At 31.3% G+C, this 20,431-nt stretch overlaps 1 protein-coding gene across 1 annotated transcript in view; it reads left to right on the forward strand.

Annotated features, from left to right (window-relative positions):
* Nucleotides 1-7,602: 7,602 nt before the first annotated feature.
* Rrp6 (exosome component Rrp6) overlaps nucleotides 7,603-20,431 on the forward strand; it is an 83,041-nt gene continuing 70,212 nt past the window's right edge. Inside the window, exons 1-3 of the mRNA XM_075357058.1 lie at nucleotides 7,603-7,828; nucleotides 13,934-14,064; nucleotides 17,971-18,082. Of these exons, the coding sequence (XP_075213173.1) occupies nucleotides 7,724-7,828; nucleotides 13,934-14,064; nucleotides 17,971-18,082 (348 nt within the window). The 5' untranslated portion in view covers nucleotides 7,603-7,723. The remainder of the gene's footprint in view (nucleotides 7,829-13,933; nucleotides 14,065-17,970; nucleotides 18,083-20,431) is intronic.

Consider the following 20,431-nt stretch of genomic DNA (forward strand, 5'->3'; position numbering starts at 1 on the left):
TTATAAATAATTTACAAAAAAAGTAGGGAAAGTTATAAATGAAAACTGTGCTGTTCAAATGAAAGTTTCTCTTCAAGTTGCAATAAAAATATATTTATTTTTACCCAAAGATATTGAATATTCCAAAAAACTAATTGATGACTGTGTGCAATCATAAAAGAAGAGAGCTATGAATTTCAGTGGTGAATTTTGATTTTTTTTTCAACTGGGATTCAGATACAGTATTTTAAACATTATAAAGTTTTTTCTTAATTATAATTATATTTATTTGAAGAAATTATATTTATTTATATTTACTTAATTCAAAAACTAAGAATTGGAAATGTGTTTAGTAGTTCCACAATATTAGATAATGAAAAAAAATGTATGTGCTGACTTTTTAAATATAAGCTTGAAATACACGTTTTAGAAAAAAATTGAAAACCTATTAAATAATGAAAAAAATAAATTGAAAACCTCAGTTTTATAATCTGTTAATAGGTAGCCAACTATGACAGATTCAGTTCCTAGAAGAAAAGCTTAATTTTTCCTTACTAACATTCTACTGTCAATTGAATTTTTTTCAGGATCTATGTGAAAGGTAAGCTTGAGTAGAAGACATTAAAAAAAAAAAAATGGGCTTAAAAGCTGTTGGCAGATCTAGTCCTAAGCTGAAAAATATCAATGTAGAAATGTAATTTTTTTGTAATTCATGTGTAAATGTCCTTGCATTAAAAGTACTAAATTTGTCTTATTTTTACTGATTTTCTTTTTTTCATTTTTTCTAATCGTTTCAATTTTTATATAACAATGGTAGTGAAATTAGGCATTTTTTTCTATATTTTATTTAATAAATTTTCATTTATTTGAACTTATACAGATCATCAATCTTAAGTGTCCAGCTCCAGCTTTTGTGCAATCCTGCTGAATAATAAAATTGTATTTATTCAAAGAAGGAAGGTGTCAGCTCACAGAGGGGACTGCCTGTTACTAGAAGTTTGTGTGATCATGTACTGTATCGTACAGAGTTCATTAATGAAAATATTTCATAAATAACCATAATTTACAAAACACCATCTAAGTAGTACACCCACCTAATTTTTAATTTTATATTTGGAGAAAAAATTATTTTTCAATTCATTTCTCTGTACTTTACATGATTTTTCATTGGGACTTTCACATGTAGTTATTCCAAACTTTTTCTAAGTGCATTTTTCCAATTATTACCTGCTTCTTACACTTTTCAGATATTAATGATATTCTTGTTTAACTTGTCAGAGTGTTATCTTGCTTTTTGTAATTTGTTGTGATCTTTGCACATATGATAATTATCCATACTAGAAAATTATTAGAAAAATAACAGTTCAAAAAATCATTTATTGGATGGACTGTAACTAACTACCTAATGCTTAAATATAAAACCTTTCTAATGTGTTTCTCAGATGTATTATTGTTAATCATATGGACTGTATTCCCATTAAACATAACTAGTACCTCTGTTCCCCAAAGTATAAAATATTAGGACACTGTTCAATAAATCTTGTTACACTTTGAACTGCCAATCAGTTTTCATACTTTTCATTGTTACAAAATAATTGTTAGCCTACCCATACTCTCATCCTTGGATTATTGTAAATTTAGAATGAGTTTTAAAGATCCAAAATCTGGTATTTCAGATTTTTATTTGGTATTTGTAAATGTTACTGATTTAGACTGATATTTAATAAAAGTTATATTTTCATGTGTTAAGTTCATGAACATTTACTAAAAAAAAAATATGCATTTATAACTAAACACTTGTGGGTTTATATATTGGCAAAAGCTTAGCTGTTCCCCGTATGTGACAAGCCATAGATGTACGTCTTGAAAGCTGGACCAAACAGAGAAGTACAGTACTTTCTAGAGCATGGGAGAAGACACTACTTTGTTGTGCACAGACCCCTGATGGCAGTAGCAGTTTTCTCAGCATTGACAGACTTTAACTACATGGTATTCTTATCTATGCACAATTATGTTTATAACTGCAGTGGTAGAATGGACTACCATGGTACTGATCCAAAACAAAATCTGCATCAGCTTACCCAATACTACAACCATGACGGTTTGGTGAAAACTGTAGTCCAATTTCCTGCAGGCACCAGTCAGTAATAACCCCTTGTTCGCAGTCTCCATCACAACCTGTTCTTACTTGTCGGCAAACCCAGTCAGGGCTGTCCCAACTGTGCAAAGGACAGAACTTTGTTATTCATAATATACCACAGTGTTGCCACCAACACTAAGCCCTGTGAAACATCAGAACTCGTGCTAATCCCCACCTTTCCCTCGGCAGAACCATCTTTTACTGACGTAATGCTGGATTATCCTCCTCGGGTATTGACTGCCCAGAATATCATTCCCCATGTTACACTATTGAATACATTTTAACATCAAACAAGATCATGACCAGAATCATGTGATTTGTAAAGTATGATATAGAATACAGTCACTATTTATTTTATTTGTTAAATATATTGGTATTGAGAATATACAAAAATATCATCATAAAAACCAAATGTTTAGCCTTCAGGTATATTTCTTAGTTCTTCCTTGTTCTGAACATTTGTCCTTGGTCCAAGGATGCCTCATTAAGATTTGACTTTCTAACAATTGAATTTTCTCAAGTTCTAATTTATTTGATATTTTCAGTGTTTTTACACCATACAAGCACCGCTTTCTACTGTCTGATAGTGTCTCAGTTTAATTCCATGCAATAGTGATTTCTTGTTGTAAATACAACAACCACCCTCCCCATTTTATCCACCCTTCACTTGAGTTGTTCACTCTCATTATTGTTTATTGTTATCCACTCACCGAGATACTTGAAACCCTCTTGTCTTTTTAATGTTGTTAATATCAATTCGCCCAATCAATTTGGTTTATCATTGATTAGAAATTCTATTTTGGGATATGAAATCTGTAATCCTATTTTCCTCACTTGTATAATAAAATTTTGGAATTTTCTGTTAAATCTGTGACCAAAGCAATATTGTTGGCAAATGTCAGATAATCTACATAGACCTTGTTTTTACCTGCTCCCAATTCTACCCCTTTGGTTTCTGATTTTCTCTATTGCTTTATTACCTTCTCCAGGGCTCAATTAAAAGGCAATGGCAAGAAACCATATCCCTGCCTTATACCTGTGTTGATCCCAAATTCTATAGAGAATCCACCCATAAATCTGATTTTGTATCTGTGAGAACATATTTGATAATGCATATCATTTTATTTCCCAATTCCAGAGATGTTGATTGATGAAGCAGATTTGTTCTGCGCATGATCTGTATCTCTGAAATCCTTGATATTCACGCAACTCAAGATCCAACTTTTCTTCAGCTTGCTTTAAGAGGGCTGTAAATAAGATTTTATAAGTCACCAGCAGAAGTGAGATTCCTCTGTAATTTTTGGGATTGACTTACAACCTATTTTATGCAGCAGGTGGATTATTGCTGATTTCCAGTCCTCTGGGATCATCTCTGTCCTCCAGTGACCCTCACCAAATGTCCTTGGAATCACAATCTATGCATTTACATAGTTCAGCTTTTATTTTGTTTTCACCCAATGCTTTGTGATTTTTGAGTGATTAATAAATATTTTAATTTCTTCTAAATCTGGTAGCTGTGATTCTTGATGCTGTTTCCAGTTGTCTGAGAATGTGAGTTTCTCTTGTGGTGAAGGGCAGTTGTGTAAAGTCTCAAAGAAGTCTAAGAATATTTAAATTTTCTGTTTGGAGCTAGTTTGCATGTATTGGGATCCTTTAGTAATAGCATCGGTAAAGTATATTTCATTAGTTATTTTTTGAATATTTGATATTATTCTCTGCTATTGTTCTTGCTAAATTCTTCAGTTCATTCCCCATCAATTGTCTCGTTGCATTTTTGAAGTTATTTTCCTATCTTCTGAGAATCTATCTTTATTAACTAGAGTTTTATTAATATTCCACGACTTTTGTCTTCTAATGCTTGTTTGCATTCTCCATTTTACCAAATATATTTATTCTTTTTGGTTATTGGTGCTGATTGCACTATGTTGGTTTTTAGGTCCCACCAACTGTCCATCATTTTATCTTTAAGTTCATCATTTAATGTTACTGGATTCAGCTTGTTAGTGTCTTAACTTGGGATTATGGTTTTATTAAATGTTAATCTAATCTTGACTTTGGCAACAGATATATAATTATCTGACATAGTTGCTGATTTTTATCACTCGCATGGTGTGGTTTTCTGGGATTTTTTTTCAGGTATTTATCTACTTTTCCCAATAATCTTCTACTTCTTGTCTTTCATTTTTCTTCTGATTTTTATCATTTGTTGATGTATGAACATTTAGCATAGTGCAAATTTTATTGATAGATTTAAAAATCAACGCTGATGTTCTTTCATGTACTGGATCAAAATTCACTATAGTCGATGATTGTAGTACTGGTTATAAATTCACTTCCAAAAATCAGTGTTCCTGAAAGTATCTTGCTTGTGGATTTACTCTTGTGTATTTTATACCCAATTATTCATACATATCATTGTGTATGTGAATCTTGTTTCCTGCACTGCAGTGATATTTTACTTCTCAAGAAAGTTTGTTATAGTTTTAAGCTCTTCCACTTTCAGAAGTGATTGGACATTCAGAGTAGCAATTTAGTAATCTTTCTGAATGCAATATTATTAGATGTTTGCTGGTGTTGTATGTTAAGTATTTTTTTGAGTGTCAGACTCAATTTAATACTAAATACTGTGCACCCCCAAAATCCGAACATATGTTGATGCGTCACCATCAGTGGAGGATTGGATCCCTTATGGGATAAATTTCTTTCACAAACTACTTTCTGTTATTGATTATATTATACTTGTTTGTCTGAATAGTGTTCCAACTACCCAAGATGCACTCTCACAGTTTAAGGTAAGAAAGGATTGATGTTTAGTTCAGTTATAATATTGTCATTACGAGGGTTATATTTTTTCAAGGTCTGATCGGTCGCGAAATAAAAACCCGTGCAAAAATCGGATGAACCTTTGCGCAGCGTCTCTAGTAAGGCCTTCAATCACGCAGCGTTACTGCGTGTAGTTCTGAACACGCAGCTAGCACGTAAACATGTCTACAACAATAGCATCTCCCGCCAAGTGTGAAGAGCGTGCGGTAATTCGATTTCTTCAGGCTGAGGGGTGTAATGCAGCTGAAATTCATCGACGAATAAGTAATGTGTACGGTGAAACTTCAATGAGTGACGACAATGGTACAGGAACTTCAATGGTGCACGACGTACAGATGTTCATGATGCAGGCAGTAAGGGAAGGAAGCCAGTGTCAACCGATGATCTCGTTGAGCGAGTGGATGAGGCAATTCGAGAAAATCGTCGGTTCACAATTTCTGTATTGGGCGATTCGTTTCCTGAAATTTCAAGGTCAGCTCTCTACACCATTAGAGACTTCAGTACCGCAAACTGTGTGCGAGGTGGGTTCCCAAGATGCTCTCCGACCATCACAAAACAATGAGAATGGACGCCTCCCTAACGTTTCTCCAGCGCTACCACAATGAAGGAGAAGATTTTTTGAACAAAATTGTCACATGGGTCCATTTCGAAACTGAAGAAGCAAAAGAACAATCCAAACAGTGGATGCATTCTCATTCTCGCAGTAAACCAAAGAAGTTCCAGCAAACCTTCTCCAACAGAAAGTGTATGGCTACTGTGTTCTGGGACCGGAATGGAGTTCTCTTTGTGGAATTCATGGAACGTGCCACGACCATCACTGCAGCCTCATACTGCGTGACTCTTCAACGTCTACGAAGGGCAATTCAGAATAAGCAGAGAGGAATGTTGTCATCAGGCATTGTCTTTCTCCATGACACTGCTTCTTTGTTACAGAACAAAGAAGCTCTTGCAGCGTTTTGGTTGGGAAGTGTTTGATCACCCACCATACAGCTCGGACTTGGCTCCATCCGATCGATTTTCACCTCTTTGCTCACATGAAACGCTGGCTAGGAGGACAACATTTTGGCACAGACATCGAGCTGCAGACTAGCGTAGAAACATGGCTGAAAACACAGGCGGCTCCGTACTATGACGAGGGTATTGGAAAGTTGGTACCATGTTACGACAAATGTCTAAATCGGAGTGGCGTCTATGTAGAGAAATTATTGCGTAACTATGTAAGTACTTGTTACAAATAAATTTTTTTAAATTTTCACTGTGGTTTTAATTTCGTGACCGATCGGGCCTTGAAAAAAATAAACCTCGTATAATCTATCCAACTGCACATGGTGGTAAGGAGGCGTACTTTGCCGACCTTATCAAACCTGTTTGAAAAAAACATGGTTGCTCAAACAAAAAAGTGCCACCATTAGCATTTGCGATCTTTTTCAATTATATTAAAATAATCCATTTAAAAGATCTTTCTACCAATTTATTTAAAATTAAATCTTTTTTATTTACAGAATCAATATTATTCAGGAGTTTCAAATAACAGTTAAGTAGAATTTTCTGCATGTACTCAGATCCTTATCAATAAATGCCTTCAAAACTGCTTCTTTATTTATTTATCTTTACAGAGTTGCCTCCTTATTAGATATTATTATTTTGATGAATTTGTAATACTTCAATCGTCTTTTTGTATCCATTTTTTTTTCTTTGTAAAGCTGCCTGATAAAGTTTTTTTTCAGTTTCCCATGAACTTCCAGCAACTGCTCTAATATATGCTTTTTATTGTTGTGGACTAACATACCTATCATTCTAACATAAAAAGGAAATGCTAAAAATTAAATATCCAGTATTCAATTAGTAGCATTATCCAAAAAGAAGAAGGTAATTAATTAAGTATGTGGTAATCTAATTTTAAGTTTTTATTTATTAAAATAGCCGAGACATTTTTTTTATAAACTGTTATTACAATTTTTTACAACTGACTTCCAAATGCATTTCATTTGTCCCAAAAAAGCAAAAAATTAATTTTTTAATTTCTTTTAAACTTAAACTAATATTTTAGACCAAGTAATTAAAAATTCATATGTAATGCCTATAATTAAAATAATATCGAATACTTTTATGAAAACAGACACCATTTTCTCTTCAGACAATTGAGTTAAAAAAATTTGTGGTTGAAAATTCGTCTATGCAGGCGAGATGAATACTTTCTACTTGGAGACAGTCTTGGGTTATTTTTTGGGTGATTTTTGTATCATGTTCTTGTATTCCGATATTTTTGTTAATGTTATATATTCCGATATTAGTTTGTTTATTTACTATTGGAAAAGCAAGAACAAATTCGTAAAATATGAAGTAAAATTAGAATTATTTTCTCATAAGATATACGCTTAATTTGTAACTCACAGGTTTGAATTACCAACCTAATCAGATATGCGTAGCACATTTAAAACAATATTTCTTTGTAAATTGTAATACAAAAACAAATTATTTTTATATATAAACTGTCATAATTTTCAGATCATTAAATAAAAAGAAATTAAAATTATCTTCCAAAAGATAATCAAAATAATTCATAAGCAAACTACCATGGTTTTTAGTATTTTTCCAAGAACTGAAAAGATTAAGTGTTATTTTTTATATAAAATACTGATTGTTGTATCAGTTTTGTCATCATTGGGCAAACCATCTAATAGTTTATCCTCCTAACATTCACTGTTGAAACCTTTCTGGCGACAGCTGTAGTACTATTGTCGACTGTTCCCTTAGTTTGTCAGTGGCACGCAATTTACGATGGAACATAGCCCGTTGGGTGAAAATTCTGAAAGTGGGGTTGTTAATAAAACTATTACAGAAACTTCAGACGAAGATTCAGAGTTGCTGCAACATTACGCAAAAGTAAGTTGTATTTTATGGCTATTTGTGTATGAATGTTTGTTTAATTTATTATTGGTAACTGCACAGTTCAATGCAATGTAAATAATAGGTTATGTTGGTGCAAATTCAACTTTGAATTGATTATCTTCAGAAGTATTCGTTAATAGATTTATCCTGTTCTGTAGAACTAATGAAACTGTCCCTTTTTTACATAGGCTTGTTGTTGTAGTATGTAAAATATATGTTTACTTATACGTTGTGGTATAGCTGTAGTATGAATTCAAATATGATTTATAACAGTATTAAATATTGTAACTATTACGCATACGAAATATGCTGTGTGGTGATTAATATGTTCATATCTAATTGCTTTTAATGTATATGTCACATTTTATTCAAACATCAATAGAATTGCTATTGATATTAATTGCAATAAAATAATGCGAAATATAAATTTGTTTGAAACTGTGATCTACCACATTAATCATGTTTATAGGTTGAATATTTAAGAAAAATATTTTGATAAATTTTTTAAATTTCATTTCTGCTGAGGAGGCTTTTAAATAGTACTTGTTGCTTGGGTGTTCATAGAAAAAATATATGTTGTTTCATTTGATGAGTTAAGATTAAAATCATAAAAAAAATTCTTTATTTTCTACATTTATAAGGTTATATTAGGTATGTATTATATATACTATAGGTGTATAGATTATGCATTAGATATGTATAAGGTTATATTAGGAGAGAGTTTTTTCTCTTAGAACTCAGTTTATAGTGGACATCCACTTTGTATTTCAACACTCTGGGTCAGTGGTAAAATATCTATAAAAAAAAACCATATGACAGTGTAATTGAGAACCTCTTTCTTTGTTGAAGGCTAACCCCATAAACTAATAAAATGTTGCAAACTTATTTTGATCTAACATAATGTTATACAGATTCGCAGTAAATAAGAGACCTACAGTAAAATGTCGTAAACACAGTTCCTTTTAATTCAAACTTTATTCATATTTATTCTTGTAATTATAAAATTCTAAATAGTTTTAATTTATTGTTCCCATGGCCCATTATCAAGTAGAGTTAAAAAAAGTATAAGACATTCTTATCAATTATAATATTTTTACGTTCTTAGATTACTATTGAAAATGAACATCTCAGATCAGCACTTAAAAAATAATTTTAAAAACCATCAATAACTATAAATAATACAAAGTATACTTCCATAAGATCTTTTCAAGACTGATCCTATCTCATTCTTGGTGAATTTCAGATTACTGTTAAAGGATGTGACTGGATTATAATTTTGAAAATATTGTAGGTAACTATATTTCTAGTTACGTAGTAAGTGAGTTGTAATTTTTATTTTTTATAAAAGATTTTTACATCAACTGCATTTTTTTATGTTTAAGACATTTATGTTTACCAATCTTTCCTCTGTCCTGATATGTTAACAGCCTTTTAAATAGTTAACTTTCAACCAAAATTATTTATGTGATTGTAATTTATATACAATGATCATCTGCCATGAAACAGACATATATGATTAGTTCAGTGTTGCGTATGAATCAGTCCTGTCAAACTGATTGTCTGTACTCAGTTCACTTTAAGAGCTATTCTGTTGTTGTAAACATACCGTGTGGTGTAATAGTCTGCCCTGAAAATTACATGTACAAATTATATGTTTTGATATTTTATGTTTTCATTTGGTTCCGACTGAATAGAGTTATTTATAAATTAATTACTTGGCTGCTGTATTTAAAGTTATACCACTATTAACAAAAACATAAGAGATGATGAAGTACTAGCTACACAAATATTCTAAGAACTAACAAATTGAGTAACGTGGTACATTATTGCACTAACACAATTACTAGCTGTAGTAAAATCTCAATACTACAAACAGCATAGCTGTTGTGTTGAACACAGCATAAGTAAGGTAGTATTCAAAATACACTTTTCATTCTACCTGTGTGTGGGTGAATTCATACTTTCATATTTTATATTAGTTACAAATATAAAAATATCTCCTTTACAATAATGGCCCATGGAATTTTCCTGTTTGCAGATTTCTGTAATTTAATAAACAAATTTGTTTGGATATTTTATACTGTTACGAAAGGATAAAGGAATTTCTCTTATGATAGGTAGGAATATATAAAGTGTGAAAACCCTTGTATTCTTCATTCATTTCTCTTCAAAATTGAATTCTGTTCTTTTGAATTTTTTTTATGGAGGTAATTGTAGTTTTATTTAATCATCTATTAACTGGCTGCTCTTACTTTTTTGGTCTTATAGTGCAAGGTTTGAGCCATCTGGTCTGTTGTTATAGTTATGTTGCATATAAGACTATTGATTTGTAATGGCAAACCTAATTACATTTTTTAAACAAATAGTTTTTGTTTCAATTATTTTTATTACTGTCCGCAATGGGTAAATCATCTCGCAGCAATCATGGAATTGTTTTTTTTTTTTAGCTAAGAAAGTTTTTTATGGGTTAAAACAGGTAAGTAGATAGTGGTTCTTCAATGTGGACAACAATTGAAAAAGATTAAGGATTCGTTAATTTCATTGTAGATCATAATATCAACATATGTCAGGGGGAGGTAAGATACTGATAGTGATACATTTAAATTATATTTTGATTGTCAGCTTTTAAAAATATATCTGTTGAAGAAAATTTGAATAAAAATTTTGAATTGAGAGATTAAGAAAATTAAATGATTGATTTGCCATAAATCTTAATCATGAAAATAAAATTATCTTTACTTCACAGGAGAGATTTATTAAAAAAACCTAGAAAGATTACAATTGGGTTAACTGCAAACCAATAAATACATTACTGGAAGTCAATGGTATCCCAAATTTAACTTAAGACAGCATACCTCAGATGAAAAATCATGTGGTAAATATTTGATAGGTTCTATTTGGACATTCAGTCACAAAGGCTTTTCCTTTCTTTTCAACAAGTTATGCAGTTCATTAACTAGATGTTAAAAGTAGTAATAGAATGCAATGAAAGGGTCATGCATGCAATTAAAGGACATGCATATAAAACAATAAAAGAAATTAGTGAATGCATTTTTACTTTAATGGTGCAAATCATAAATCAGTAATTTTAACTCCTCATTTGGCTCACATGGAGAAGTTTGCTATAGAAAAGAATAGATTATAACAACATATACAAAGAAACAACAGAATATCCTCAGTGTTTTATAATTTTAATAAGATTGGTACTGTCTCCATTAATTTAATAAGTTTGTAGTCCTGCTACTATTTCTGGGTCACCAAGGATTAAAGAAGGGGATCATTCGTGCAGGATTTGCAGGTACAGATTAGGCAGGCAGGGCAGTGTGTTCAACTGATCAACAATCATTTTCAGGGTGTATATTAGTAATAAATATTAATGTAACTTAAGCTTTTTTCTATGGTTTAGTTGATATGTTGATTAATTCAGAAGTAATTTTTATTGAAATCTTAACTTGGCTGAGAGTTACATATAAAACTAATTTCTATTGTACGAGAGGTGTATCAAAAAAGATACATTCTTGCTGTTTTCTTGAACTGAAAGTTATATATTGATGTCTTGTAATAGCAGTTGCACTGATTGTGTTGTCTTCATGCTCCCCCAGCAGCAATTCTGCATGACATTAAATCCTCTAAGTGTCTCGTCCAGATTAGAAGTGCATTCAGCAGTCCGATTTTTATGGGCAAAAATTACAGTTTTGTGAAATTCATCTTCAAGTTTGAGGTATGTGATGAGAATGCAATGTCATGTCCCATAATCACAAAATGGTGCCAAATGTTCGGAAAAACAAATGTGATTGAAGAACTGTGTGCTGGGCATCCTTCAGCTGCAAACACAACAGGTAACACAGAATGTGTGAATAAAATGATCTTGAGTGACCGGTACATTAAAATTAGAAAGATTACAAGAGAACTTAACATCAGTTGTGGTAGTTTGTGATTATTCACTATCAGCTTGCTTACTGTAAGATGTGTGCATGATGGATGCCGCATCATGGTTGACTGACAACCACAAACATCAACGTTTTGCATCTGCTCTTTTTTTTCTTTAACGTTATTCCAGGACTGGTCCACAGTTTTTGAAACAAATCATCACAAGGGATGAGAGCTGGGTGCTTCATTACATTCCTGAGACTAAACAAGCGTCACATGAAGACGCAAAAATTCGCCGCAGCCAAAAAAAGTGAAAACATTCCCACATGTTCGAAAGGTTATGCTGACAGTCGTTTTTGATCCTGAGGGAGTTGTTTATAGTGAATTTATACCCTGAGGAACAAAATCAATGCAAAATCTTACTGTGAGACTTTAAAAAAAAATTGAGTAAAGCCATTAAAGATCGAAGACCTGGAGCATTGAATAATGGGGTCGTTTTTCTTCGCAACAATACTACTCATCATTCAGCTCATGTAACAAAGGAGTTACTGCAAAAATTCAAGTGGTAAGTATGGTCTCATCTGCTTTACAGCCCTGACCTAGCACCCTGCGATTACCACCTGTTTGGTCCCCTCAAGCAAGACCTAGGAGGGGAGTATTTTGCTAATGATGAACTAAAGGAAGCGGTCCTTAAATGGTTGAAGGAAATTGGACGAAATTTTTATAAGTAGAACTGAAAAACTTGTCACAAGTATGATGAAAAGTGTTTAGAAAAACTTGGTGATGTCGAAAAATAGCCAAAAATATGTAGTTTTGTGTTCACTGAAAAAAAAAAATGTCATAAATATGTGTTTGTTTCATAGAGGGGGTAACTTACTTTCTGATCGTTCCTTGTGGGTTTTCAATGTGGTCAAATATTAGCTCCAATTTTTAATGTATGCTGTTCTGATAAAAATATGTACCTAAATTATATTATTACTCTATCATTGTTAATTTTTTTTTTAAATATAAATTTTCATGTCCCATGGAAAATCAGCATGTGACCTACAGTTGAAAAATGTGACAATACATCAGATGAAAGAGGAAGGATAATGTAGATGGAAGTTAACAAGAATGATATCCAACATTTTTTCAAAGAAGTTTTCTTTTGAAAATGTAATATCATGAAAAAAATATTCTTATATTTAACCCTTTTGATGATTTTGTGTGGTTGTAATGGAGAATAGTTATTAGAAATATATATATATATATATATGATTGGTGTCACTATTATTGTAACCAAGGTATTAACGACACCGTAGCTACAGCTTTAGGTTATGTTGACTTCGTGTACTGACAAATCGTACGTATATCAAAATAACCTAACTAAATATAAAATATAACCTACGCTCGCTAACCTCGGTACTACGTATTAACGGCACCGCAGCTACAGCTTTATTTAAAAACAAAGTAGTCAATTGGATTTCGGTGGATTAACATTAATTGGATTTCGGTGCCTTAACATTAAGGTTATATTATTAATAAGTTGTATATATTATGCATATTCAATGTTAATTATAAGAAGTTAGTGAGTGAAGCGAGCGTAGGTTATATTTAGTTAGGTTATTTTGATATACATACGATTTGTTAGTACACAAAGTCAACATAACCTAAAGCTGTAGCTGCGGTGGCGTTAATACGTAAGTTCCCCAAACTGACATGTCACAATCCACTCCTAAAAATTACAAAATCATTCTTAAGAGTTAAAAGATTTTGTGTCATGTTAACTAATTGTATCAATTTTAATAATTGGTCAAGTTTACTGAGTAAAGTGTTTTCTATTGTTGACTACTTTTGACCCAAACATAATGTTGCATATCAGTATTCCAAGCCCATTAAAGTGAAGGAGACATTCAATTCTCAGTTCACAGAAACTGTTTTAATAAAGATTACTGTTAAAGAAATTATGCTGATTGTCATTACTGTCAGAGAAGCAGTTCTGATTAGTGTTACTTGTATCTTAGGTATTTTACTTGTAAGACAGTCGAAAGAAATACTACAGCAAATAGTGTAAAAATGAAAATTGTTTGTCATTTTCTTATTATTTTTGTGTTATAAACATTGTGGGAGGTAATAATACTGAGTGTATCACATTGTGGGAGGTAATAATACTGAGTGTATCAGTTGATTAAAAAATAAGTTATCACTATACTTTTGTTGATATCAATGTTTAATTTCATTTTTATTTAGAGTGGAATGCAGATGTTGATGAACTTAATAAAGGATTCAAATAATTTACAAAGTGAAAATTGGGATTTCTATACAACCTTTCCTGCATTTAATTCTCTAGTAGGAAATGAAAGTCAAAAGATACTTCAAATGTAAGTAGATTAATTTTTGAAGTATGTTATTATCTTTACTAACCATCTGTCATTTCTTAACACTCAAATATACTTTGGATTACTTAATATTTCAAGACATTTATAATTACTATATTAATTATTCTTATTTTATTATATTAGTCTTTCTCAATTTTTCATTAAAATATTTCATTTCACGTAACTAATATAGATTCTGAATATGAGCCAAATCAGACCATAAATGCAATTCTTTCAGATATCTAAAACCCAGCACCATCTGGCAAGTCCATTTTTTCAGAGGTGTTTCTTTCCATGTAACTAACCCATATTTTGAATGTGAGCCCAATCGAACCATAAATACAATTTTTACAGTATCTTGACCCCAGTGCCTCCTAGCATGTTCATTTTTTGCAAAAATATTTCTTTTCATGTAACTAATATGTATTCTGTATATGAGACAAATTGGACCATAAATACAAATTTTCAAAATATCTCGACCCCAGCGCCACCTAGCGGATCCAAACTAATACAGAAGCCTTCGCCGGTGTATACAAAACTCAACAAAATTTCATCACCATCAGATAAATGGTATAGAAATGCATACGGGACATTTATATATATAAGAGATTAAGAGATGAATGATTCAGTCATAATAGAACAGTAGAGTGTTTTCATTTTTATGAAAAAGTGAAAGTAGGTTACTTAGGACTTGATCTCATGGAAGGTCCAGAAACACATGGTTGCAAATAGTTTAAGGTTTATCTTCTATATAATATATAAAAATGAATGTTTGTTTGTTTGTCTCGTATGCATTCCTACACCATTCATCTGATTGTGATGAATCTTTGATGAGTTGTTGTGCTCAGCCTGTGAAGGTTTCTGAATTAGTTTGGCCCGCTAGGTAGTGCTTGGGGTCAAGATATTTTGGAAAACTGTATTTATGGTCCAATTTGGCTCATATACAGAATATATATTAGTTACGCGAAAAGAAATATTTTTGCAAAAAGTGGACATGCTTGAAGGCACAGGAGTCAAGATATTTCAATAAACTTTATTTACGTTCCGATTTGGCTCATATTTGTCCAAAACGACAAAATATTGGTCGACACACAATTAATCATATGTAACCATATAGCATGAGTGAAGCATGAGTGAATTTATTTGCTCTTATCTAAGTTAAATCATTAGTAGCAACTTATTTCTATTCAGATGATATGGATTCATACATATTTATGTAGTATTTTCAATAATATGCTTAAATTTCTGCTTTGGGTGATCCATACTTGTATGGAATTCTTTGTGGTTGTTTGCAAGTGGTGATGAACACCTAAAATTATATAAATATTTGACAGGTATTAATTAAATAAGATTTTTTTAAAATTTGAATAATTGATCAACACATTGACCACTGTGCTAACTCTAAATTTCCCATAATGGCAGTGGAGTTGGGTTGTTCTTAAAAGATTTTGAGGTTGTTAGTGTTTATGTTTTCTAAATCTTTTAAGTTTTTATTTCAGTTATTTGTTGATAGAATAGTGTACCAACTGATTATGCAGGATCCCATGAAAGTTTACTATTGGTATTAGTTTTTTTTTTAGGATTTTGTGTTACTGTGTTTGGTGGTTAAGTTTGTTTTGTTTTTTAATAAAATTTATACATAATAGTTTAAAAATAATTGGTTTTGTTGTAACATGAACTATGACAAGGTAATCAAGCAGTTTATGTACTTTTTTTTATAGTGAATTATTATATAGTTAATTATCATAATAATTCATATAAAGGGAACATCATATAAGAATAATGAAATTGGTTTAGTACATTTTACTATTTAACACCTATAATAAATATTTCTGCTAGTGACATAAGAAAAAAGTAAGAATTTTTTCTATTGGAAGAAATGTTTCTTACATTTATCATATAGTATATCATATATAGAGGACATTTCATTTGAATTAAAAAAAAAAAAAATCAAATGACCTTATGTTGTGAATGTGACTTTCATTACTTTTACTGAACTTTCTACACCTTCCTCTCTTTGCTATTCTCTTCATTTTTCCCCTCTAGCTATTTGTGTTATATGAGTTTGTGACTTTATGAGCACGTGTTGATGGTAGTTAATACTTTACTTTTATTTAATAGTATCTGAAGGTGTTTGAAAGAAAACTTTCTGAAGGATCTGTTGACCCATTTAAACTACAGATGTGATTAAAATGTGTCATTATGATTTTGATGTTAATTTATAAGGGTCCTTTTCTATTAGATGGGCGCAACTACAATTTGTTATTTTCTAAAAGTAAGCATTTATTACACCAATCTAATTAATACAATCATCGAAATAGAAAAACAGTAAAATGGAAACTCACTTTTATTAATTACCCAGTTTTGTGGGGAAAAAAGCTCAAGTGATTGTTTTTTTTTCTTTTGTATAACAGGCTCTCATCAACAGTTCTACATATTCACCTATTTTCCGTTACAATTATGGACTCAAGCCTAATAATAATTGGCCAGTTAAATATTTCAGATTAATTAGATGAAGTTAGTGAGTGAAGCAAGCATTAGGAGGTTATGTTTACTGACATTGTAGAAAGTTCAATATATGGAATTGTTGTACCCAACCCTACCTAACCTTAACCTTGACTTTTCCCTAACTAAACTTGGTCAAAAATCTCACTTAATCTGGTAATTTTGGCAATTTCAAGACTCTGTAACTTGAAAATGTAACTTCAAAAAATGTTGTAAAAAGTATTTTTTCTGTTTTTTGTTTCTTATAAGATAAAAATGAACAAAGAAGGAACCATGAGGCTGATGTCAAGTGTACTGTTGATTTGACATTGAGTGACCTCTATATGTAAAACCTGATAATATGAAGCTTGGCTGATAAATTTTGTACACTTTTACACTAGCATGCTACATGGAGACAAAAGGTACTATTGAGTTGGGCATGGCAGTGTATGATAGCTAAAATCCCCTTCTACAAATCTGTGATAATGCATTGAAATTTGTTTACCGGTTTGTTTTCAGTAGCAGTTAAAATGGAGTCGAGTACGGCCAATATGTCAACATGGTCAAAACAGTTCAATGATCAAATTTTTAACAGCAGAAAATGTGAATCCTATGAATATTTTTCATCGTTTAAAAGTGGTTTATGGTAGTGAAACTGTTGACAGGAGTACTGTGAATAGGTGGGCATTGAAATTTCACGAATGCAAAGCTTGTAAGGTGACAATTGAGGACGCACCTCGCAGCGAACAATCAGTTTCTGTGACTGATGAGAAATACCGAAAGGGGTTGGACGATTTGCCTCAAAGTGATCAGCGAATCACCCAGCAACACATCGTTATTCAGTTAGGCATATCTAAAGAATGAGCAGGCCACATTATCGAGTAATTGGGTTATTGTAGAATCTACATGGTGGGTACCACGCAAACTCTGATAGTTCTCTACAAGCTGAAGTTTGAGCCTATTCCTCATCTGCCGGATTTGGCTCTGTATGACTTCCACTTCTTCCCTCATCTCAAGAGGGATCTCAAAGATAATCATTGTACTACCAACAATGAGGTGAAGGAAGCTGTAGCCACTTGGATCTGAGAAAAACTGCCAGAATTTTTCAGTAATTGAATGCAAAATCTTGTCACATGTTGGGAAAAGTGTATCAGTGTAAACGGGGATTATATTAAAAAGTGAATACTGCATTTTGTAGCTAAGGTATTGTACTTTATACTTCATTTCAATATTTCTTTTCATTCCCATGCTACGCATATGTGTGCAAATTTTATCACCCAAACCTTGTAATTTGTTGGTGTAGTAAATAAAGTATAATTTAATAACATTTCACATTCACTTTATATCATGTGTTTTATCCACTGTTAAATTATAAAGATAATGGGAAAGTTTGCATAATAATTAAATAAATATTTTTTTTTTTAGACTGAATACTATTTTTCAACATCAGCAGATTCGAGGTAATATTATAAGAAGAGATAATGAAGAAAAATTTGATTTGTTAATTGAAGCAAATGATTCTATTTTGGAGAGAGTGGTGAGTTTGCTTTGCAGTTAATTAAATATTGTTTTGTTATTTTTCTCATAAGAAAGGTCAGTTTCACTCTCATTTTTATTTTCTAAAATAAAGTTGTGTGTATTCCATTTTAATAACAGACTTAATTTAATTAAAATTTCAGTTCTGCTTAAAAATGTAACACAGTAAACATTACTAAATTTGAGAAGTTCTTAGTATTTCTCCCTTATAGATAAATTTTCTTCAAAAGAGTCTAAACATATTAGGTTTTAAAATTTATGTTTTGTTTTTAGTTGTATTCTGTTCTTTATGCTGAAAAACTATTTTAATGCCTTATAAAGTGAATAATTAAGACTAAATTAAAAAGAACCCATAAAAAAATGTAGGGATGTGAACTTAACAGGTTATTTGCAGAGAAACGTTCTACATACACACTATATATTTGAAAACACTAATTTGCATAAATATTTAAAAAACACATTAAATTTAACTGTATTTGTTAGAAAATCCTAAACTCCGATTCTAATTATCTTCTATTATTGATTGATTATTACAGTAATCCATTGCTATTTGCGGGGATTCTGTTCCGTGTAAATAGTGTGAATAACAAAACTGCGATTACCAAAACCAAATTTATATGGCAAAAAGGGGGTTACTTCCTTAAATAACCTGAATGTCAACTTTGTACACTGAAGTACCTATTAAAAAACTATGTTTTAACATTCTACATATTTATGAAAGAGTGCAGCCATAATAAATTTTTTATGGCAGTACAGTACAGTATTGTATTTTTTTCACGTCATGTTTTTATTTTAATTTTGAACAATGAAAAACTTATTTACAATATGTATAAAACTGTAAACACTGAACACTGAGAACAGAATGATTTAACAACATAATGTAGGCCTATTGTTAACCTATTTTATTCCTTAAAAAAACTTGTAATCTCTTTGGTTTATGGCGCTAATGCTGTTTCTTGCTGTCGTTTAAAATTTAATGACCATTCTACAAAAGGGTTAGTTTCAGAAACCTTCATTATTAACTGCCTAGCTGAACAAAAAATTTTTTTTACAATTTTAAATTTAGTAGTTCACTCATAACTTCTTACGAGTTAACTTCTTAATAGGTAAAGTCTGTGTTATCAGCTCTTCAAGTTCTTCTTCTGTGAGCTCTTCCTTGTCACAGTGTATCAGTTCCTGAACGTCAATTTCATCGACATTCAGATGTTGAATTTTATGTGCTATTTGTACAATATCATCCAAAATTTTATCAGCAGTATTGTTTTCTTTGTTTTTTCAGTTTCATTTTTTCTTACCAATGTCAGGCCACAAATTCTGCTGATTGATGGTTTAATTTCATCAATCTGCAGTGGTGTAATTTTTCCACCACTCACTCACAGTCAATGAATTATCCACCTCTGTTTCACTTATCAATTCACTGAAAGTCCACTTCAGATAACAGACTTTGAAAGCGGCAATGATCCTTGATCCAAAGGTTGAATTAGAGCTGACATATTTGCTGACACTGCTGTATTAGGAAACAGAAATTTTACTTCTTCTGGATGTCCTGGAGCAATATTAATTAAAGGAATTTTAGATAGCAAAGGCTTTGTTTTCAGATAAAGGTCACCATGTTTTGCAAAAAAATGAAACAACTCAATAAAAAGTGATGCTGTTAACCACACCATTTATTTATTAGTTTTAAGGAAATTTTTTAATTTGTTTGCAGTTATACTAGTAAAATTTACTCTTTAGAAAATTGGGCAAGGCAGTCACGAATAAGTAAAACTGAATGCCAAACCGGCGGGTAGTGAGGGATAACTGTAATTGATTAAAGACTTCACTATTATGAAACTGTAAAACAAATTATATATAATTCCAATATTCTTGTCTGTGACATATTCATTTATTTTAAACATTATTTATTGATGTAATAATATAAACTGACCATTTCTCATTTTTATTTTATTAATTTTATAATATTTTGTGAATCGTATTTAAGATCATAAAGTACATTTGTGGTCCTTTGTTGATGATCTTCTTAATCCTACAAGTAAATGCTCAGTAATTTCATTTCTTCATTAGTACACAGACCTGATGACTATCAGCTATGTAATGTATACAGTAATTACGCATGTGGTTAAATGGTTAAATTATACTGCATGTTTCAAAACTGATATCGGGGTTTTAAAGCTATGTAATATTTCTCAAGTTTCACATACATTGATTTATTACATATTAAATCAAAGAGCAACTCAGAATATTTTAGCTGTGCATAAGCTCTAAAGTCTATAGATTATGGTTTGCACGCTAGCTTTGCAAATGGAATGATCATCGTGACTATGAAGACTTTTCTATGTTATATTCAGTG

Source organism: Lycorma delicatula, chromosome 2, assembly GCF_047948215.1.
Source record: "Lycorma delicatula isolate Av1 chromosome 2, ASM4794821v1, whole genome shotgun sequence".
Taxonomy (NCBI): Eukaryota; Metazoa; Arthropoda; class Insecta; order Hemiptera; family Fulgoridae; genus Lycorma; species Lycorma delicatula.